This window comes from Saccopteryx bilineata, chromosome 4 (assembly GCF_036850765.1).
Source record: "Saccopteryx bilineata isolate mSacBil1 chromosome 4, mSacBil1_pri_phased_curated, whole genome shotgun sequence".
Classification (NCBI taxonomy): domain Eukaryota; kingdom Metazoa; phylum Chordata; class Mammalia; order Chiroptera; family Emballonuridae; genus Saccopteryx; species Saccopteryx bilineata.
The window spans coordinates 71,687,320-71,710,718 of NC_089493.1; the positions used below are offsets into that span (position 1 = coordinate 71,687,320).

At 41.8% G+C, this 23,399-nt stretch overlaps 1 protein-coding gene and 1 pseudogene across 1 annotated transcript in view; one reads left to right on the top strand and one right to left on the bottom strand.

The window, feature by feature from the left end:
• SHC4 (SHC adaptor protein 4) overlaps positions 1–23,399 on the top strand; it is a 139,240-nt gene that overhangs the window by 100,071 nt on the left and 15,770 nt on the right. Inside the window, exons 6-10 of the mRNA XM_066276470.1 lie at positions 1,203–1,254; positions 10,972–11,095; positions 12,609–12,780; positions 16,906–16,966; positions 22,802–22,981. Of these exons, the coding sequence (XP_066132567.1) occupies positions 1,203–1,254; positions 10,972–11,095; positions 12,609–12,780; positions 16,906–16,966; positions 22,802–22,981 (589 nt within the window). The remainder of the gene's footprint in view (positions 1–1,202; positions 1,255–10,971; positions 11,096–12,608; positions 12,781–16,905; positions 16,967–22,801; positions 22,982–23,399) is intronic.
• On the bottom strand, positions 15,098–15,871 carry LOC136333910 (phosducin-like protein 3 pseudogene; annotated as a pseudogene).

Here is a 23,399-nt window from a genome sequence, read left to right on the forward strand (position 1 = left end):
ATGGGTTCTCTTTCTCAAAATGATTTTTTCTTTCTCTATCTTGATCAAATAAATGCTTGTATCTCTGCTTTATTGTTCCTTAGGTTAACTTGCCCTGCACATGAGCAAGCTAACAAACACAAAACCTAACGTGTGTCTTTAATTGACTTATTTCTGATGTACACGGTATCTATTTGGACAACTGGGAAATCATAATGCCACATCCTAGCTTATGACACCTTTGTGATTGCATAACCCCTAGTGTTTAACCTTTCTTTTTTTTTTTTTTTTTTTTTTTCTGAAGCTAGAAACGGGGAGAGACAGTCAGACAGACTCCCGCATGCGCCCGACCGGGATTCACCCGGCACGCCCACCATGGGGCAACGCTCTGCCCACCAGGGGGCGATGCTCTGCCCATCCTGGGCGTCGCCATATTGCGACCAGAGCCACTCTAGCGCCTGAGGCAGAGGCCACAGAGCCATCCCCAGCGCCCGGGCCATCTTTGCTCCAATGGAGCCTTGGCTGCGGGAGGGGAAGAGAGAGACAGAGAGGAAAGCGCGGCGGATGGGTGGAGAAGCAAATGGGCGCTTCTCCTGTGTGCCCTGGCCGGGAATCGAACCTGGGTCCTCCGCACGCTAGGCCGACGCTCTACCGCTGAGCCAACTGTCCAGGGCTAACCTTTCAATAGAGGAGGAGTCAACAGTCCTCCTCGGACCATCATTTAACATGTCCTAACATATTTTCTACCTGAATTCTCTTTTATTCTTAGTGACGTAGTCTGCCTCTAAATTTTTAATCTTCAGATTCTCTCTGCAAGAGGCAGAGAATATAGACCCCACAAAGTACTAACCTATATACCGTATTTTTCACTCCATATGACGCACCTGACCATAAGACACACCTAGGGTTTTAAAGAGGAAAATAAGAAAAAAAAATTTCTGAACCAAATGGTGTGTTAAAATATTTAGTAAAATACCGTATTTTTCACTCCATAAGATGCATGGGCATTTTCCCCTCCACTTTTGTGGGAAAAAAAGTGCATCTTATGGAGCGAAAAATACGGTAAGTGTGTATTTATGTTCCCTCCTAAGATGCCTTCCTTTTCCCTTTAAAAAGAAGCATTAATATTTAAGTCCTTGCCTCAGTAGCATGTTCTAATATACTCTATCTTTCAACAGTACAATCCATTCATTTTAAATGCAATCATTTTCCCTTTTTTATAGGATACTACAGACTATGTTGCCTACGTAGCTAAAGATCCAGTTAATCAACGAGGTATGGAAAGCAACTTCTAGATTTTCTTTAAGAGCTGGTATATACCAACCTTAAAAAGTAACAAACAGTTTTTTTCAATTTACAGAGTGATGATCATCTGAGTGCTATATTGGGTTCTGGAAATATGTAAATTTGAGTTGGAAGTCAATAGCAGAACATAGTAGAAAAATATATAGGTGGGATTTAAATCCCAGTCATTTGAGAGACCCATAAACTGAAAATCTTATCTATTCATTTAATCAAAAGAAAAGGTGTTTTGGTGGTGATAGAAAGGACTGGACATCTTGAGTGGACAAGTGAATTATAAATAATACCCAAGCTTTGAGGTTACTGGCCTGCACTGACCTCAGTGTGTGTGTGTGTGTGTGTGTGTGTGTGTGTGTGTGTGTGTGTGTGTTGAGCCTATCCACTTGCTGTTCAAGAGCCTGGCGTGTCACTTTGAGTGTTTGGCTTCTCATTTTTTGGATCTCTGTTTAAATGTCTTCTTCGTTAGCGACACCTTCATTGGTTGAGAACACCTCCTGTCTCTAGTTAGAGTATCCCACTCTGCTTCATCATAACACTTTATTTCTCTTTCTATTAACACTTTCCCACCTTTTGATTATTTTATTTACTCACTTATTGATGTGTTTAATGTCTATAATTCTACGAAAGGCTCCATGAGGGCAGGAATTGTTTACCATTTCCACTGTTTTTTTCCCAAGCACTCATCACAATGCTTAGCACATAGGTGGTGCCCAGTAACTATTTTGTCGAATAGCTGAGTGAACGGAAGAGTGAGCTGATTGCGTTTCTCGTCTCAGGGTTTAGTGAGGTAGCCCAAGAAACTTACCTCCTAGCAGCACTTCGGGTCAAGGGTCTGAAGTTCCTTACTGCTTCTTATCCTTTGCTCTGTCTGGATCATTCAGACTCCTCTCAGGGAATGAGTGTGGGACGCTTTTCCTTCTTAACTAGAACCTGTTACATGTGCAGCATCCTCTGCTATCACAGGGGTAGTTTTCCCAAGAAATTTATTAAGTACATATGGAGTGGAATTTGGAAATTCATAGAGCAGTAAGACACAGAGGTGGAAATGTATATGGCATGCTGGGGGTCAAATAAATAGAGCATAGTAGAATGCAAAGGGTATATGGAGAAAAAAAAGTCTAAAAGGCATCTAGAGGGCACATAAGAAAGAGCTAAGAAGTAGGGACTATTAATCTTGTGGGCAAATGGGTAAAGAACGCTGTTTATAAAGCAGAGTTTCAGGAAGATATATTTGGCAGCAGGGTGCAGTAGATGGATTCAGAGAGAAACCTTAAGGCAGGGAGATCCAACAGCAGGAAGCTTTTTGATTATCAGAAATGAAATTCTGAGGACCCACTGCTGGCACACCTGGCATATAGTAGGTGCTCAGTAAATGCTTGGCAAAAAACAAAAACAAAAACGTGGCCCTGATAAGATGGGGAGGAAGGAACAGGTGGTGAATATTATGCCATCCTTCATTGAAACTGACTCACTCTTAACAAGATAAGGAAGATGAGATAGTGGTAAAAGAGTGGGTAGGAGAGACAGGAACTAGTGAAGTGGAGATGGGGGTGTAGAAACGGAACACAACAGAGGATACCACAGAAGAGCAACCTCTTTTTGCTAAGCCTGAGCTTAAAAACAGCATGCTATTTTTAGGAAGGCTTCTGAACAACAAAGTCTTTTATCTTAACCTGAAAAAGGACAGGGTGAAAGGAAGAACAAATCAGGAAATCTAGGTAGTTTGCCATCAGTCACTGAATATCTCTGGGCATGTCATTACTCTTTAGTAAATAGTAGTGAGAAAAATCAAAGATTAATGTCGGTTGCTAAGGGTAATGGCCAGAGAGGATCTACAACCTTGCGAATATCCCTTTGCTTGAGTGAAACGAGAGGCAGAGAAAAGGATGGTGTAGCTCTTTCACGTTGAAAGATGCTGCTTGGTGTTTGAGTAATTTATCAGCTGAGCTGCTGAAATGGGATCCACAGGGACCTGGGCATGGGGATTCTGAGAAGACATTTGGGAGAACTATTGACGAGATTTGAGAGAGAAACAGCCCAAATGGGTTTCAGTTTCTTCTTTCTTTAGCCTTGGACTGTCTAGAAAATAAGAAAGATGCTAGAGCCACATGGGCTCATCATTTAGTGGGAGAGAGAAACGTAACCTGTAGAAACGGAGAACAGGAAGCCTAGAGAATGGTACCTGGAACATAGCCGGTGCTCTCAGAATTTGTGGAAAAAATAAAGACACAGGTCACGGAGCCATGTAAGATGAGCTTTGGATTATGTGTTTGGATGGTATGTGTTTGCATGTGCGTCCCTGTGCATGTGTGAGTGTGTTGTGTGTGTGTGCACATGCGTGAGTACATAGGTGCATGTATATATAAAAGTTGGTTTGCAGAGGAGGGAAGGGGTAGAAGTGGGGGAACCGTGGCTGAACAAATAGGACAGAAACAGATTGTAGAGAGCTTTGAATACTGGTCAAAAGGTCATTCAGTACCATTGCAGATTCTGAACTTTATAAAAAACTATTCTGGCTTTTATCATTCTATTGCAATTGTAAAATAATTTTTCTGGCATTTGTATTTGCAAAAGTGATCTTGAGCAGAAAGCAGTCTGTAATTCTACAGTCTAGTTCAGGGGACATTTCATTAGTTCTAAACGGCCTTGGGGGAGGGACAGTTTGGACAAATTTGTAAACTAACAGTACTTGGGAACTGTTTGGATATCAGGGTTTGGATATGATGAAAAAATAGAAATCAGATAGTCATGAGGATTTAATGAGATATTGTATGCAGTTTTTTTTTTTCTGAAGTTGGAAACGGTGGGAGGGGGCGGCAGTCAGACAGACTCCCGCATGTGCTCGACCGGGATCCACCCGGCATGCCCACCAGGGGGCGATGCTCTGCCCATCTGGGGCGTTGCTCTGTTGCAACCAGAGCCATTCTAGCGCCTGAGGCAGAGGTCATAGAGCCATCGTCAGCGCCTGGGTCAACTTTGCTCCAATGGAGCCTCGGCTGCGGGAGGGGAAGAGAAAGAGAGGAAGGAGAGGGGGAGGGGTGGAGAAGCAGATGGGCACTTCTCCTGTGTGCCCTGGCTGGGAATTGAACCCTGGACTCCCGCACACCAGGCCGATGCTCTACCACTGAGCCAACTGGCCAGGGGTGTATGCAGTTTTAAGGAAATAATTAGGGCATGCACAAAGATGAAACAGTAAAGGTCATTGTCATAATTATTTATGTAATGGTAAAATAAGATTAATTTAATATTCATGAATAGCAAATTATTTGAATGAATCCATAGATTATGTAGCAATTAAAGCTAGTGTTATATGAGAATAAATAATGACATGGGGAAAATATTCTCAATATTATTAAGTGCAAAAAACAGATTATGAAACAAGGTGTATAGTATGATCCCAGGTAACATTTTAGAAGTAGATCTGCATAGAAAAGATATTGGAAAGACACATACCAAAATATTTGTTGTACTTAGCTCTGGGTAGTGAGACTTAATTAACATAATTTTAATTTCTTCTTGGTGTCTCTAAATTCTTGAATAAATACAAGCAAGAGTGAAAACAGACAATGTTATAAAATTACCTAGTGAGTTGGCTTCATCCAGGGGAAAATGTGTAGCAGACAGGAGAAGCTTGGGTGAGCAGAGGCAGGTAGAGAGAGAGAGAGAGAGAATATGAGATCAGGTCTTCTGTAAGGCGTTTGGGAAAACAACTCCTTAGCCCTAAGGGTGAGTGAGCTCACCAAAGGAGGAACCCAGAAAGAAAAGGCCTGAGGGGCTCAGGGAGCAGAAGTCAGGGGAGACAGTGGAGAGCCAGAGGAGTAGTCAGGGGAGGGGAGGACCAGGAGGTGAGTAGCACCTAAGGAGAAGGAAGAGCAAGCTTCTCTGGGAGGAGACACTGGAATGTCTCTCTGAAAAGGAGTTAAGGGGAATGAAGGTGGAAAATGCCATCCAGCCTGACCTGTGGTGGTGCAGTGGATAAAGCCTCGACCTGGAATGCTGAGGTTGCCGGTTCAAAACCCTGGGCTTGCCCGGTCAAGGCATATATGGGAGTTGAAGCTTCCTGCTCCTCCTTCCTTCTCTCTCTCTCTCTCTCTCTCTCTCTCTCTCTCTCTATATATATATATATATATATATATATATCCTCTAAAATGAATAAATAAATTAAAAAAAATTAAAAAAGAAAATGCCATCCAGTCCAGCAATAAACAAGCCATGGGTCACTTTGGGAAACACGATGTCAGTGGACTGGTAAAGGCAGAAGCCAGACCTCAGGGATGAGAGCATGGCTGACAGGAAGTAGAGAAGGCAGGGAGACTAAGCTTCATGCTAACGATCCTGAGTGTTCCCGCTGTCTCTTCTTCGCTTGATTTGCTTTTAACATTAGTGCATTCAAGTCAGGGCAGTTACCACTTTTTTCCATCTTGGCTAGGACCCTTTAGTGAGCTTCTCATTTTAAAAAAGACCTTCTCTGTAGAAAAGGTAAGTTCCAGTAAGGATGTTGTGAGTTTACTTAGTGACTAATATACAGCCTGCTCCTGTAATTGCCATAAATGAGGGAATTTCTTCACCTCTTACTCCAAATATGTAGCCGTCCAGAAAGGTTTACATATTTTCTCTGAATCTCGTCTGTTAAGAGCCCCTGGTTTCCCCAGACTGCCTTTCCACTTGATTTTAGCCAAAAGGCCAAGAAGCGATGGTTCTGAGTCTGAAGGAAGTTAAAAAATAAAAATAAAAGACTGTAAAACCAAGTTACATTAATCCATTTATTTAGATTTATGTTTATGGTTATCAAATCCATGCACCACTGTCCAGGTTACATTAGTTAATTGTGTTCTGACTACTGGCTTGCTTCTTCAAGCTGCACCCCCCTCCAGGGGTGGTAGACTCCATGCTTCAATCCCACACCTCCATCTGGTGGCTAATCTGAGAAGCTGCATGTTTAAATTTCCTGTTCTTAGTAACAAAAACAGAAACAAGACCCAAAAAGTTGTCTATTAAAATATAAAACAGTAAAGAAGAACCTATTATCCTCTAACAGTAGTCTCAACCTCTTTTTTATGATTATCTCATTAGGAAACCAAATGTAAAAGACAGAAGAATATGAATATAAGATTTATTTATTTATCTCTCTATCTATTTAATTCTTTTTCCTTGAAATAAGAGTCTTCTAAATCCTACTTAATATCGTACCTGAAAACCAAGGGTAGCGCTGTAGGCTTATCTGGCTACCAGGTAGAACGAAAAGAACCCAGATCTGCATTTGATTCCAGACATGGAGATCAGTGCTCAGGCCTCCATGCAAAGTTATCATATCACTGGAAAATCAAATTGTTTTTTGGGAATTAGGGCTTTTTATATACTTGTCTTTCTTCATTTTCATTAGCTAAAGATTGGGCAATTCTTGGCCAAACTGGCTCTTATCTAAGCTTTTGGAGATGTGTCTAACCCTAGGAAGTGGGCATATTTGTATGTGATTTTCAACCTGTCTCTATTCTGGCCTATGAGCAACTTAAAAAAGAACCAAGACCATTTTTACAGGGCATCATGTGCGTGACAGCAGTAACATCATGAATGTGTGTTGCCTGAAGGTGGTGAGGCTGCACAGCACATCTGCACAGGGCCAGCCTTTTCTGTCCAGTGTTGTTTCTTTCATGGAGACAGACACCACTGTTTTTTCTTCTATCTGTTTAATCTCCTCAAAAAAATTAATATGGCAGTAGCAAGGTTATCCAAAATAAAGCAGAAAATTATGTTGGTAGCATCAGCCCAAGAACAAGATCAAAACCTCAAAGTATCAGAATCAGAAAAATTGAGAGAAATAAAACAGAAATATATGAGAACTGGTAGAGGACAGTTGTGGGTTTGGGTGATTCATTAATTCCTGTGTGCCCCACGTGCCTAGCTCTGTTCCTCAGACTGTTTAAGGTACTGCAACAGAGGAAGGATAAGATTTCTATAAGGTGGCCCTGGCCAGTTGGCTCAGTAGTTGAGTGTTGGCCTGGAGTGTGGATGTCTTGGGTCTGATTCCCAGTCAGGGCACACAGGAGAAGTGACCATCTGCTTCTCTACCTCTTCCCCTCCCCTCCCTCTTCTCTCTCTCTCTCTCTCTCTCTCTCTCTCTCTCTCCCCCTCCTGTAGCCATAGCTCAATTGGTTTCAGTACATTAACCCAGGCACTGAGGTTGGGTCTGTGGAGCGTTAGCCTCAGGTACTAAAAATAGCTTGGTTGTGAGCATGGCCCAAGATGAGCAGAACATCAGCCCCAGATGGGAGTTGCCAGGTGAGGACCTTGCTGTAGAGCAGCTTATTTGGGGTCACACTGATTGTGGCATAATTGGAACTTCAACTTGGATCTGAATCTTTTTACAAAGTCCTTTTAAACATCCTTGTTCTCATCCTTCTCATGGGAGCATACCTTTAGTCTTCTTTCCTTCCTTCCTTCCTTCCTTCCTTCCTTCCTTCCTTCCTTCCTCCCTCCCTCCCTCCCTCCCTCCCTCCCTCCTTCCCTTCCCCTTTTCCTCCCTCCCTCCCTTCCTTCTTTCCTTTCTTTTTTCCATCTATTTATCCATCTATTCATTCATTTATTTATGTTTGAACTTTCTGCTTCATTATCTTCCCCATGTTTATTTCTAGACATCTCCTTGATCCTAAGAAAAAATAAAATGACAAAAATGTTTGTCTCCATTTCTATATGATTTCTGGTCTTTTCATTTAAAAAAATTTATTGATTTTAGAGAGAAAGAGGAAAGAAAAAAGAGAAATATTAATGTTTTCTGTTTATGCATTCATTGGAAACATCGACTTGTTGTTCTACTTGTTTATGCATTCATTTGTTGATTCTTATATCCCCTAACTGGGAATTGAATCTGCAACCTTCGTGTATTGGATCAATGCTCTAACCCAGTGGTAGTCAACCTGGTCTCTACCGCCCACTAGTGGGCGTTCCAGCTTTCATGATGAGCGGTAGCGGAGCAACCAAAGTACAAATAAAAAGATAGATTTAACTATAGTAAGTTGTTTCATAAAGATTTATTCTGCCAAACTTAGTGAAAATCCGACATAAAGTACTTGGTAAGTAATTATTATTATATGCTTTAACTTGCTATAATTCTGCTTTATAAATTTTATAAAAAGTTACTTCCCTACTTTATAAATCACCATTACTGTGGAACTGGTGGGCGGTTAGAAAATTTTACTACTAACAGAGATACAAAAGTGGGCGGTAGGTATAAAAAGGTTGACTGCCCCTGGTCTAACCTATTGAGCAAACCAGCCAGAACTTTTTCGTCATTTTAAATTGGACCTGGCATTTATGAGAGGAAAAACAAGAATTCAAGTGAATTACCTATTTTTAAAAATCATAATGTAACACAACTCTTTTTAGGTCAACTAGAGGCTACATCTGTAAGGGCTCTTTGAGGTTTAAGGATAGGAGCCCTGACCAGGAAGGAGGAGACCATTGCCACAAATGAGCCATGCAGTTCTTTGTACCACTCAGTGTTGTGAGAACCTGACCTACTATGGGGCTCATCGTAGGTCTTATTTTTATAAAATTGAAGATAATTCCTTTGAGTAGAATTATTAATGTGATTCAGAGGAATCAGTATTTATTCAATCAAAACATTTTTAAAACACATATGTATTGGTCACTATGTGAAGCTACTGTAGAGAAAAAGAAAAGGCTTTATAAAATGTCAGTCTAAAGATAGATGAAAAATTTTCCTTTGGTAAGAAGGATATAAATGTATAGACATTCTCAACTGGGTTTTCAGGACTGTAATGAGCTCTTCATCTACCTTAGGATCCAAGTTTCTTCTTTAAAGGGACAAATTTGTAAGGAATGATCAATAACTCTTAGAGATTTGACACCTTAACATTGTTTGGTTTAGTAATAGTACCCCGCCCTCCATCTTTTTCAAAAGTGTTCAAAGACAGAAATCCTTTAAATCAGTGGTCCCCAACCTTTTTTGGGCCACGGACCTGTTTAATGTCAGAAAATATTTTCACGGACCAGCCTTTAGGGTGGGACGGATAAATGTATCACGTGACCGAGACAAGCGTCAAGAGTGAGTCTTAGACGGATGTAACAGAGGGAATCTGGTCATTTTTAAAAAATAAAACATCATTCAGACTTAAATATAAATAAAACAGAAATAATGTAAGTTATTTATTCTTTCTCTGCGGACCGGTACCAAATGGCCCATGGACTGGTACTGGTCCGTGGCCTGGGGGTTGGGGACCACTGCTTTAAATAAACATCAAGCTAATCTGAAATGACAATTATCTGGTATTTCTTGACAAGATTATCAATATAAGGCTAAGAAACATCATTGTAGTTTCTACTAGAACCTACTATTATAGGCTCTGCAAGTTTAGTCAGATGTGAATGAATTTAATAAATTCAAAAGTCTTTAAATAAATACAAAAGTCTTTCCAAGACAATGCAAAGCTTAAAACCAGGCCTCCAAGTCCATACAGTTACGTCATTCCATAAAGTCAGGTATCTCTCCTGTCCTCTGGCATCCCTTTTCATATTGTATCCCAGCATTGGCTTTATGGTTCCTAAGAAACACGATGCTTCCCCAGGATCTGATCTGATTTCCCATGCTCATCTCTTTGGCTCCTCACTTCATTCTTTCCTATTCTCAGAGAATAGCTGACAGTTTTTACAACATTCTTGTATATATCTAACCATTATCAAGCTTTTCCTCATCCCTCAATTGTTCAGGCTATACAAACCAATATATATTTTTAATAATTTCTCATGAGCCATTGCCTCTCTCTTGAAGTCATCCTTAGGACACCTTCTAAGCCTTCTTATGAAACCTCAGATTCAATTAACTCTTCATATTGCAAGACCCTAAGCATGACACCGTCCCCTAACCAAGGCAAGAAAGATGTGTCTTAAGGTAGGGAGTCCCTGAACACAGGCTCCTATTTTCACATAAAGCAGCAGCATTTACTAGTTTGTTTTTGATGTTTTGTCGTTTGCCTCCTTCACAATTTATTTCTCTAATTTGCTTGTGAAAACTAGCCCTTCCCAGTAACTGCTTCTCAGAGAAAGTGTCTAATGAAAATTGCAATGTCTTCTGGTAATGGCATCTTCAAGAAACCTTGGCTTTGATGCTCATTGAGATAGTTCTTTCATAGAGTTTAACCAAAGCATCACTGCCAGCGATGACAGGGCAGAAGGATGGCTAGAGGAGAGGTATTCTAACGCGTCTGTCTACCTTCACAAGTAGTTCCTACCCCTTTGGGGGTAGGAGATTTGGAAAGTTACTTTTTTTTTTTTCAATCTTCTGTAGCATACCATGCAAGGACAGGACTGAAAACCTCATCTTCCCTGCAGATCACTGTCCTAAGCATTTCCTACATTGAATTCTAGAGTTAACACTGAACTTGAATATTAGTTAAAATCATCCTACTTATATAAAAATGTGGGCCCAAAATACCTGCCTTGAGACCGACATTTATGTTTTGAGATATTTAGATATAAAATATGAATGTTTTTTCTCTTGGATGCATATGAAATATAAAGTAGTATTATGCCATTCATTTCAGAGCCAAATAGAGCTTGTAAACCTATAAACCCTTTTATTCAATTACCAACTCATGTTCTGGAAGTGTTTTGACTTTATATAATTTTCTTTCCCCAAAAATTTGTTATAATTTTTTTAATGTCCTTTTGCAGCCTGCCACATACTGGAATGCCGCAATGGAATGGCCCACGATGTCATAAGTACCATAGGCCAGGCTTTTGAGCTCCGGTTTAAACAATATTTGAAAAATCCTTCTTTGAGCACTTCTTGTGAAAGGTCAGCCAAAAGTTCTATAATTATTTGATTTACTATATTTTGTTCAATTTAAAAATCAATATGGATTTAAAACTGATAAGTGAAATTAGTAATTTTCTTCTTACAAATAGGCACAGTTTCAGCACAAATAGTGACATTTCCTATTTTTCTTCCACTCATATTTGTCCAAATATTTCCCCTTGATTTATAACAAAATTAAAGGAGACACTAAAAATGAGAAGGAATCAGCCATGTTTCTCTGATGTTATACAAAACTATGAATTAATTAAGTAGCACCATAAAATAATAAACATCAACAGATATATCAGATTTGTTTCAACCTCAAATCCCAAGCATACCAATTTTTTTTAAAATCAAGAGTGAAGAACAAAATAAGTAGAGCCAAATGTCTGTTGCAAGAATTCCTGTCAGTTTGTTGGTTTGCAGTGTAAGCAGATCAGCTCCAGCTAAACTGCGGCCCGGGGTGAGAAACAACGGGACCCAAGGATCTGGTGGTTCTTTCTAAAGACAGAAAGACTGCAATGAAAGCCGAACACTTTCAGGCCAGGGTAATGCAACGAGGCCCCTGGCCTGAAGAATTCTCACCTGAAAAAACGAGACTTTCAGCACTTTTAAATGCATTTCTCCCCCTAATTTGTTGTTTTGTGTACCAACAAACCCTGGGTTTGGAGATCACCCTTTCTGAAGTGGTTGAGGGTAGCAATGGAGGGGTGGTTACCATAAGGCCAGATGTTGAATTTTTCCCAGGACAGCACTTACATTTTAGTGCTGTCATTTTGTTGACATGTAATGAATCCAACCAAACTGTGTGTGTTGTTGGTGTAATCGGTTCCATCGGAGAGGACTCGATTTACTTTTTCATAAGAAACTTTTACTAAGTCCAATTTGGAAGAAAAGTACATTTTTTTTGCCCTCCTTTAATTTTAAAAACAATGCATGTTTAGACAAATTACCCTCTTGCCACATATGGTTCTAATATTTCTATAGGAATCCCATGAACTTCTTTAGCTTTGGTGCAGATGAGATAGCTGGCCGTAGCCTTTTCACTTTTTTCATCTTGGTTTTAATAAACTGGGCCAGCCCCGCCTCCCCCGCCCCCCCCCCCCCGCCCTATATCTCCAGTTTCTTTGAGTGAAGCATTTATGAAATGGTACAAAACATGCTGGAGATATCCAGGAAAACCTTGTATTTTTATATTCTTTTGACAGCAATGTCTTACACTGAGGGAGTTCATTTATATGTGTATATATCTTTTTAATTACTGGGGGAGAAGACACAAAAGCATCCCACTTGGCATCTGGGCTGGCTTACGTCACTGCAGTTGTCTACAGAAGTCTAAACAACTCCGCCATCCGGCTGCTTCCATCCAGATGTTTGACATCACGCACATCTATAAATTTACAGCATGAATGCAAAGTTTGTCGGGATGATTTGCATGGTTCTGATCCCTTTGCATCCCCTACAGCATTTGAATTCCCGCCCAGCCTCTTAGGGATTCTTTTTTCCCTTACAGTGAGGAGGTGCATATTGACAGTCATGCTGAGGAGAGGGAAGATCATGAGTATTACAATGAAATACCAGGAAAGCAGCCCCCTGTGGGTGGTATTTCAGATGTGAGGATCAAAGTTCAAGCCACAGAACAAATGGCTTACTGCCCCATACGGTGTGAAAAGTTGTGCTATTTGGTAAGTAATGTTTTATTATTTTTGGAACAAGCAGTGCAATTCTGTCCTTATCACTAGAGAGCTTAATTTGAGGGTTTCCAAATGCTAGTTAGAGAAAGTATCATTTTTCTCAGTACAGAGCCAGAGAGTGAATCATTGACAGAGCCGGGAGTAGATCATTTTTACTCCTAATTCCCCAATCTCAGCCTCAACAGCTGACCTCACACCTCACTTCCCTGGGAACCCTGGAGCAGTCTAGTGTGTTATCCTCAACTCTGCCCTTTCCCATCTCCAACTCTTCCTGTGTTTTCCTTGCTTGTCTTCCTTAGTTACTGTCTCCACAGCTAATCTTCCCCTGAGCTCCTGTCCCACCCCTTCCTATCAACTCTGTGCCCTTGTTCTGTCCATCAACCTCTTTCTCAGTCTTTATTCTCTATCTACTGGTTCTTTCTTCTGTCTGCAGATAAACTTGGGTTCCTCCAACCGCACTAATAGTATTTCATCTCCTCATCTTTTACCCACAACCTTCTAGAAAAAACTATCTTTACCTCTGTGTTCACATCTATACTACACTTTTAGGATCTGAATTCCATTTGACAACTTGATAGAACTTACTTTTACAGTGTCGACCTTTCTTTATTTTTATTTTTCTCACCAGTGGTTTAATTGCTAAACCTATCTCCTTCTTCAATATTCTGAATTTGTCGCCAGCATTTATTTGACCATGTTGGCTGCCTCTTCTGTTGGCTTCTGATACATTTCCATTGTGTGACACTGATTCCACATCTCTAGTTGCTGTTTTTGTTCCTTTTGTCATGTTTTTCAATTTTTATTATATTTTCAAACATACAGAGAAGTCGAAAGGATTATACAGTAAATACTTATATACTCACCAATCTAGATAATACAATGAACATTTTGCTGTATTTGCTCTGTCATCCTATGTAGTCATCTATCATCCATCAATCCATCTACTTTTTTTTTTTTTTTGTATTTTTCCGAGGCTGGAAACGGGGAGAGACAGTCAGACAGACTCCTGCATGCGCCCGACCAGGATCCACCCGGCACGCCCACCAGGGGCGACGCTCTGCCCATCACGGGGCGATGCTCTGCCCCTCCGGGGGGTCGCTCTGTTGCGACCAGAGCCACTCTAGCGCTTGGGGCAGAGGCCAAGGAGCCATCCCAGCGCCCAGGCCATCTTTGCTCCAATGGAACCTCGGCTGCGGGAGGGGAAGAGAGAGACAGAGAGGAAGGAGAGGGGGAGGAGTGGAGAAGCAGATGGGTGCTTCTCCTGTGTGCCCTGGCGGGGAATCGAACCCGGGACTTCTGCACGCCAGGCTGACGCTCTACCACTGAGCCAACCGGACAGGGAATCCATCTTATTTTTGATGTGTTTCAAAGTAAGTTGCAAGAATCTCTTGTATTCTTTCATTGCCTTCCCTAGGAACCCGAGCCCCTGCCTTACCACCATGAGAGCGCTGTCCAGGACACGGCCCTTGGCCCTGAGTTCGCCTGCGGCCTGACACTATGTGTCTGCTCCTCTGGCTTCTCTGTTGCCAGCTCTTACCTCGCTCTCTAGCTACAATGCCACAAACATTATGTTGCTTGTTTATATCAAGATTGAACTGAGCCTTTTGACCGCAAACCAGATTGCAGACATCATGACATCATGTTAAATATGGCATTGCTACTCTTTATTTAAAAATTTTAGCTGTTTTTATTTTAAAGGAAATGTTATTAATTTAAAAAGCGTTCTGAGAAATTCAGTAGGATTCCTAGCAATGATTAGTTCTGAAATCTGTGTGAGATTTGAAATGTAATTATAAAAGGCTAAAAACCAAAGGATTCATTCCTATTTTTTCCTTTTTAAAAAATGCAGATGAGGCCCTGGCCGGTTGGCTCAGTGGTAGAGCGTCGGCCTGGCATGCCGGAAGTCCCGGGTTCGATTTCCGGCCAGGGCACACAGGAGAGGCACCCATCTGCTTCTCCACCCCTCCCCCTCTCCTTCCTCTCTGTCTCTCTCTTCCCCTCCCACAGTGAGGCTCCATTGGAGCAAAGATGGCCCGGGTGCTGAGGATGGCTCCTTGGCCTCTGCCCTAGGCGCTAGAGTGGCTCTGGTCGCGACAGAGCGATGCCCCAGAGGGGCAGAGCATCGCCCCCTGGTGGGCAGAGCGTTGCCCCCTGTTCGGCGTGCCGGGTGGATCCTGGTCGGGCGCATGCGGGAGTCTGTCTGACTGTCTATCCCCGTTTTCAGCTTCAGAAAAATACAAAAATACAAAAAAAAAATGCAGATGATTTGTCACATCACGAATGTTCAGCACATTACCCTGGCACAGCCTCAGCCGTCCTCTGCAGTGCTGCTCCTCCTCATGGGGGCGGGCATTGCACCGAGGACACAGGCATCTTCAGTTGGTTTCTTAGGGTTTGCCTCCAGGTCTGTCTTGAGTGCTCCAGACACAGACAGTTTCCAGTCCCGTTCATTATTGTCAGGTTCATGCCACCAAACATTAGAGGTCCAATAAATTGAGCCTTGATATCACCTTCAAGGTAAACAAATACTGTGGGCAGATTCCTGTCAGGATAATTGGGTATGCAGGTTGTTGAAATGGCTTTGATAAACTTAACCTCAGGAAACCTCCTGGCAAACCCACTGAAGTGCGGATTTATCAGGGCACAGAGGCGAAGCCTCGCTTGTAAAGGTGGAGGTCACCCACCAGCCCTCTCCAGCTTTGGGAACTTCCTGAACGTAATCCTTTGCTGACATCTCTAGCACTTCTCCAGATTTATTCTTCAGTTTAGTTGCTTTCCGCTCAGCCAGTCTCTGCTGCCTGTACATTTCAGTGGCTGTTTTGTCTTCCTTATTAAATTTGTCTTCATTAGCCTCCAATTCTTTCAAAGTCATATTTTCATTTGTTTTCATAACTGACTGTTGAAGGACTCGCTGCTCTTCTTCTTCTGCCTCCTTTTCCAGTTCGTTCAAACTTTCTTTTGAAGGCGAGACGCCCCTTTTACATAAGATGTCATCCCAGTTAGTGTCTGTGCTGGGGTCTTGTCTTAAACACCTCACCCAGACCGGCCGCAGCGCCTGGCCCCTCAGCTCTCTCCTGTGCATTGCTACTCTTTCAGTAATCCACAGTCTTGTTTTCCTCACAGTCTGAGCCCTGTATTAACTCAGTCCTCAAGACCTAGGATTCTACCATGAAAATACCTTTTGAATATACCCAACCTTTTCCATTCCTCTTGCATATTTCTGAGTTCTAGTCCTCACTTGTTCAGATGATTCTGAAAGCCCCTTCCGTGTCTCCGATGTTATTCCCCCAAATGCTCCTGCATGAAACTTCCAGATTGATCTAGCTAAAGCAGAGATGCCCCTTCTCAAAGGCATCAATCAGTAGGTCCCATTCCGTTACTGAAGAGAACATGAGATTTTCAAGTCTGAAGGTGAGCCTGACAGAAACATCAGCAGAGTAGGGCTCCAATCTGCCACGTCATGGTTAGCTAGAGGCTTGCTAAATGGCCAGTGTTCGTACAAGTGTCCTGGAGATCACACTGGCTTGCTGAGGCTCGAATTGAGTCCTGAAATATGACCTCCCAAGCAGAAGCAGTGTCCTTGAGCCTTGTATCTCAGTGACAGCCTTGATGACCCTCACCCCAATCTCTGCAGCTCCAAACAATGCACTATTCAAAAGAGTCTACATGCCCCACCCCAAGTCTTTCTTTCTTTCTTTTTTTTACCCGTCAAACACTTCCAATATCAGAAAATGAAATTGTTTGCTTCATTCATCTGGCAGAGGCAGATTAAGGTCAGTTGAGGACCCCGGGCACAGAAGAAAATAGTGGACCCCTTAAAAAAAAAAGAGAGAGGGAAAATAAAAATACATGTTAACCATATTTTTAAATAAATAAAAAATATTATGTACTATTAATACTAAAATTGCACATAAGACACCAAACTTGGTGTCATTAGAAAAAAGTGTAAAGTTAAGGTTTTGCGGGGTCCTTCAGAAGTCGGGGCCCAGGGCGTGCGCCTGGTGCGCCTGCTGTTAAATCCGCCTCTGTCTGCTGGGAGTATTATCAGTTTGTTTTGTGGAAGTTTAGGAACATATGCTTTGTTTGTAAATGCCTCATGGTCTGTTGTTCGCACAGCCTGGAAACTCGAGGTGCAGCGGTGTGTATGAGAACTATCTGGAGCAGAGCACAGCCATAGGTAAGTACAGTCACCTTTCACCACTGCCACTTGCCTTACTCCTGTTCAGCCATGTGATATTGTGTGGACCTTGCTTTTTTTTTTTTTTTTTTTTTTTTTAACAGAGACAGAGAGATAGTCAGAGAGAGGGACAGATAGGAACAGCCAGACAAGAAGGAGAGAGATAAGAAGCATCAATTCTTCATTACAGCTTCTTAGTTGTTCATTGACTGCTTTCCCATATGTGCCTTGACCCCTTGCTCAAGCCAGCGACCTTGGGCTTCAATCCAGCTACCTTTGGGCTCAAGCCAGCAACTTTGGGCTAAAACCAGTGACCTTTGGGCTCAAGCCAGTGAGCATGAGGTCATGTTTATGATCCCACACTCAAGCCAGCAACCCCACACTCAAGCTGGTAAGCCCGCACTCAAGCCGGCGACCTTGAGGTTTCAAACCTGGGTCCTTAGCATCCCAGTCCAATGCTACTTATTTTCATAAAAACAAGGTATGCTGCCAGGTAGTCATTTTATTCTTATGAATTGTTGAAAGTATTTATTTACTTATTTGGGAAGGAAAGTTTTGCAGCTTTACAGGGGGAGATAACTGGACAGTATAAATAATACAGAAGGTAGAGTTGGATAACCACACTTAGGCTATTTAAGTTAGCAGAAGCTTGTCATATAGAAGGTAGTCACTTCCAAGAATACTTTTGTGTTTCTTATGGAATTATGCCAATGTAATCTATTAATTTTATTATTTTAATACATGGGGGAACACAAAGATTTATTGTTTTCAGCACAGCTATGGTTACCACCTTCCTCCAACCTACAAAAATAGTAGAGTGGTGAGCTAATGCAGTATTTAAATTCCTCAAAAACATGGCTTCTTCTGATAGAAGTTAAAATTTCATGCTATTCTTTAAAGTTAGTTATATTGTAAATTGATTTTTAATAATATGACTAAAACTTAATGATGAATGTAAATGTCTTTTCAAAACTATGCTCCCTAGAAGCTATATAATTCCTTCTTCCCTCCCTCCTTTCCCTTACCCTGGAAATCCCTAACCAAGGGCCTAATAGTTAGGAATGTACACATATGCCCTGTTGTGCTGCAACCATTTCCTACTGCTGATTTAGAGTTATCATCACGCCCTGTTCTTATTTCATATTCTTCATTTATTCTACCATTCACTCAATGACTATTTATTGTCCTGTAGGCTCAGCACGAGTCACAACATTATTTCTTTAAAAAGGCAGCTTCCTGGCCCTGGCTGGGTTGCTCAGTGGATAAAGCGTTGTCCTGGTGCGCCAAGGCCAAGAAGCAATCAATGAGTCCACAACTAAATGGAACAACTAAGTGGAATGGCAGCAGATGCTCCCCCCCCCTCTCTCAATCAATGGGGGGAAAGAAAGCAAAGCAGGTTCCTTACTTCCAGTGGGAATCGGAATGCTAGGAAGCCATCAGCCACTAAGACCATGGGGGATAGAAAGACTCAATCCCTGTTCCGGGGGCTGTGAAAAGTGGGGTTCTTCCTATTGTGACAAGAAAGACTTTCCTAGCTCAGTGTCCTTTCATCCACAGACACCCAGAAATCAGGTGTTCTTACCTTGGGGTCTGCCTCTGACTACTTGGGCATATGTTTAAACAATGATCTGAAATCCTTGATCTGTGAACAAATCAATAGCAGTTGCCAGAATAACAAAGAGATATTTTTATGGCTTTTTCCAATGATTCATATATAAGCATTGAAGAGACACCTACACAAATATATATTTTCAACAAGGTTTGGCGTTTTCATCCCAAGACATTTGTTTATTCAAATGTTGACCTAAAACTTGAATTCCGGTGTGTTATAAATACTGCAATAAGCTCCTGGTTCTCGAAGGAGTTACAGTAATTGTATTTTTTTGCCAGATGTATAAAATATCTCTACCCTTAATAATAAATTATTTTATGGAAAAAAAATAATTAGCAAAATGGAATAATGTTTCCCCAGCCTTGAAGTTAAAATGGAAATGTTGGTATTTTTAATCAAAAAGATGTTAAATTCCCATAAACTCTAAGGGCTTGCACTTAAAACCTCTGTTTCTTACAGTATACACACTATGCATATATTTATTTTCCACCACAAATCTTTTTTTAGGCTGGTTGTATAGGTTCTCAGAGTGATACTTGGCACAACAAACCTTGGGAATGCATAATGGTTGGCATGTGTGGTTAATTCCCATCAATCACACCCTCCACCCTAGGAAGGTTTTAAATTTGGGTACAGGGTGAGGTATCCTTTTCCTTTTCTTTCTTTTTCTTTTTTTTTTAAAATTAAGACAACAGTGCTGACTTAAATGTAATGGCACATTAGAAAAAAGGGAATGGGAGTTTTCAATAGAGACTGAGTATAGCCATGGGCACTTTGGTGCAGTCCTTGGGATGGCGAAGTTGATGTGGTCAGCTCATGTCAGTGCTCTGCCAGGGGCCGATGAGTCAGCGCCCTGTGCCAAAGGTTGGCTCAGGGTCTTTAGCACATGGTGGGGTCAGACTGGGTAGACACTCAGTCATCTGTTCATTCAGCTGACAAACATTTTTCTTTTGAGCATCTGCTTTCTACCAGGCTTTGAAGATGCAGAAGAGACACAGATAAGTGTATTCTTGTCTCTCCACGAGGACTCAAGGAATTTGTAGTCTCAACGGGGAGACAGACGAGTAAACAGATACTGGCAATACATCAGAGAATGGCATCTTCCCCAGTCTGGGGGAGGGAAGAATTTAGGGGAAGGCTTCCTGAAGGAGGTGGATTCAGAGAAGAACCATAAAGGATAAATAGACATGATAGATGAAGAAAGGGACTGGGAGAATATTACAGCAAGAGATAAGCATCAGATGCAGAAGCTTACCATCGATGGATAGATAGACACACAACTGAGCACTGATAGGAACTATTTATTGAATGCCTGCTAGGAGGCAGCACTGTGCTCAGTGAGTGTCTCATCCACATCCTTTCGTTTCATCTCACAACCGCATTAGAAATGAGGTACTCCCATTTTACAAATACAAACACTGACACTTAGAGAGGTTAAGTAACATGCTTCAGGCCACAGAAATAGAGGTAACACAGGGGTCTAAAGTCAGGTCCATTTGAACATTTTTTATTACATTCCACTTTCAGTACATTTTTATGAGCAGGCATTCCTAAATAAACAATAATTCAATCATGTATAAGTTATAGACACATATACTAATATAGTATGCATGTATAAAAAACACAAAACAAGAAAATTTCAAAGTTAGAATTAATGATAAATATTTTTAAAAAGTCTTGCTAATTATATCGGCTGAATACTATCAGATAATATCTCCAGGCCAGATACATATTCAAAGTATTTATTGATAAAATTAACATAAATTCAGCCTGACTTGTGGTGGTGCAGTGAGTAAAGCATTGACCTGGAACACTGAGGTCGCCAGTTTGGAACCTTGGGCTTGTCTGGTCAAGGCACATATGGGAGTTGATGCTTCCTGCTTCTTCCTCCTTCTCTCTCTCCTCTCTCTAAAATGAGTAAAATCTTAAAAAAAAAATTTTTTTATTCACATAAATCCACATTTCTTTTTTTATTTTTTCCTTCTTTTTGCAAATGAGAGGAGAGGAGATAGAAAGAGACTCCCGCATGTGCCCAGACTAGGATCCACCTGGCTACTCCCATCTGGAGCTGATGCTCTGCCCATCTGGGGCCGATGCTCTGCCCATCTGGGGCCATGCTCCCAGCCGAGCTATTTTTAGCTCCTGAGGTGGAGGCTCCAGGGAGCCATCCTCAGCACCTGGGGCTGATGCGCTTGAGCCAATTGAGCCATAGCTGCGGGAAGGGGAAAGACAGTAAGCAAGAAAGAGATGGGGGGAGTTGAGGGGGGGGGGAAGCAGGTGGTCACTTCTGTGTGCTCTGACCAGGAATCGAAACCAGGACAACCATACACCAGGCTGATGCTCTACCACTGAGCCAACCAGTCAGGGCCCTAATCTACATTTCAAATCTTAATAATTTTAACGCTTGCTAGGTGGAAGCTCGGATGTTGATTAGATTATTCTTATTTATGAGCTAAGACGGAGTTTATACTAAGAAAAATGATCTTCAATGCTTGATTTATTCGCAGCAACTTTTTAAGCCATTTATCCATTTGTGAAACTAAGTTTATTTTAAACTAAGTAATAAACTTCATAAATCCACTTAAGCAAATGGAAACTGTTGGGTTTTGCTAAATGCTACAGACAAATGAGGTTCCTTGTCAACTCCTCCCTCTGTGGGAATCCCACTTTTCCCTCAGGGTATCCCATATACAGAATATGACATGGCACAAAGTGACATGATCACTGACAGACAGATTAGGGTGTCAGCCAGGAGCAGGAGTTTGTTGTCTTCTGCCTGGGGTTCCTCTGTTTGGTGTTCTTTTGGGTTTTCATACTATACATTATAAAAATCATAACACTATTCACCATGATGTGAAATCCAAAATGAAGTCAGTCCTGGGGGTTTAATGACTGAAACAAGAGAAGGACTGATGTTGTGTTGTGGTGGGAGGATGGAATGTCAAGACCACTGCTTCACACACAGCCTCATGGTGAGCTTGTAGCACACATGGCCAAAACTGTAAATGTACTAGTTTTAACAGAAGAGCAATAATATCCTATCTCAAAATATGGTTCTAATATCCATTCATCTAATAACTGTTTGTTGATCTCCTTTTATGTGCCAGGCATAAAATGTGCCAGGTTCCTATGAGCTAGGAGTAGGAGTTGCAGCCATAAACAAGACAGACAGGATCCCTGTCTTCATGGGTCATGCAGTCTAATGTAATTCATACATTAAAAAATAATAACATAAGCAACAGAATGTATTATTCTTGTGATATGGGCTTCAGAGGTAAAATACAGACTGCTAGGAAAGCAGAGAGACTTAGCCTCGTCTGAGGAGGTCAGAGAAGGCTCTCTTGAGAAAGTGATGTTTAAACTGACACCTGAAGGGTGAGGATGATGGAGGAGGGGAGAGAAGAGCATGTCAATCGGAGAAGATGGGCGTTATGGTGGAGATCATACTGCAAGAAGGCCAAAGTGAGCCCAGGCAGACGCTGGGTAGGAGAAAGACCGGAGAAGGGGAGCTGGGTGACCAGGAGTAAGTCTAAGTTGAAATCTTTGAGTTTCATCTGAAGATGCACTGGGAAGGAATGACAGGGTTTTGAACCTCTGAGAACTGATCAGATTTTCAGTGCTAAAAAGATCATTTTGGCTATAATGTGCAGAATGGAATGGGTGGGGGTGGAGGCAGAGTCAGGGAAGGAGGCAACCTGAGGAGTGAGTTCTTTCTGTTAAATAATGGAGTAAACATCAGCAGTTGCTGCGAGGTTGAGCTGGGCAGAAGGGAACTTTGGGCATAAAGAGAAGACAGACTTCCTGTTCTTATTAATTTTAAATCAAGTAATGACTTCTTTTACTAAGGAGTTTAAATAATTGATATTCAGGAATTCTCCGTGGCATGTGTGTTTTCTTGGTTCTTGGACTGGAGCCCTGAGCAATGTTGTCTGCGTGTTTGTGCTGTTTGCTGGACAGCCGGCCCTTTTCCTCCCTGGCTGTTCTTTGGGACCTCCTTGCTCCTATTCTATCTGTTGTTGAAGCAGTGGGGCAAGGAGACCGACGAAAGGGAGCTTTTCCACAAAGACCAGAGCTTACCTTATTTTTACAGCTGAAATCTCAAAGTCTGTATTCAATCCTTATAGGGGGTAGTGGTAGCTTTTTGGTTTCTATCAATTCTAGACTCAAATACGATTTTGTTTACAAAGCAAAGCATGATACACTGATCACACTAATCACTACAGGTAATGCCCACGAGAGAGGAGTGCGGTCCCAAAGAGACACCTCACTGATGAAGCACATGTGTCGAATGGATCTCTTCGATGACCCTTGCTACATTAACACGCAGGCTCTTCAGAGTACACTCGGCTCAGCCCGAAATCAAAGCTCAGCGCAGCCACTGGGGGACCAGTGGCATCATGAAAGTAAGTAGTTGCTTTCTGTCTGTATTGTTTCCTGTGGGTGCGGTAGCAAATGACCCGCAAACCGGGCGTCTTAAAAGAACAGAAATGTATTGTTTCCCAATCCTGGAGGCCATAGGTCATTATTTTATTATTTTATTTTATTTATTTTACTTTATTTTATTTTAATTTTAGTGATGGAGACAGAGAGAAAGACAGAGAGAGGAACAGATAGGGACAGACAGGAAGGCAGAGAGATGAGAAGCATCAATTCTTCATTGCAGCTGCATAGTTGTTCATTGATTGCTTTCTCATATGTGCCTTGACCGGGGGACTACAGCAGAGCGAGTGACCCCTTGCTCAAGCCAGCGACCTTGGGCTCAAGCCAGCAACCTTTGGGCTCAAGCCAGTGACCATGGGGTCATGTCTATGATTCCACACT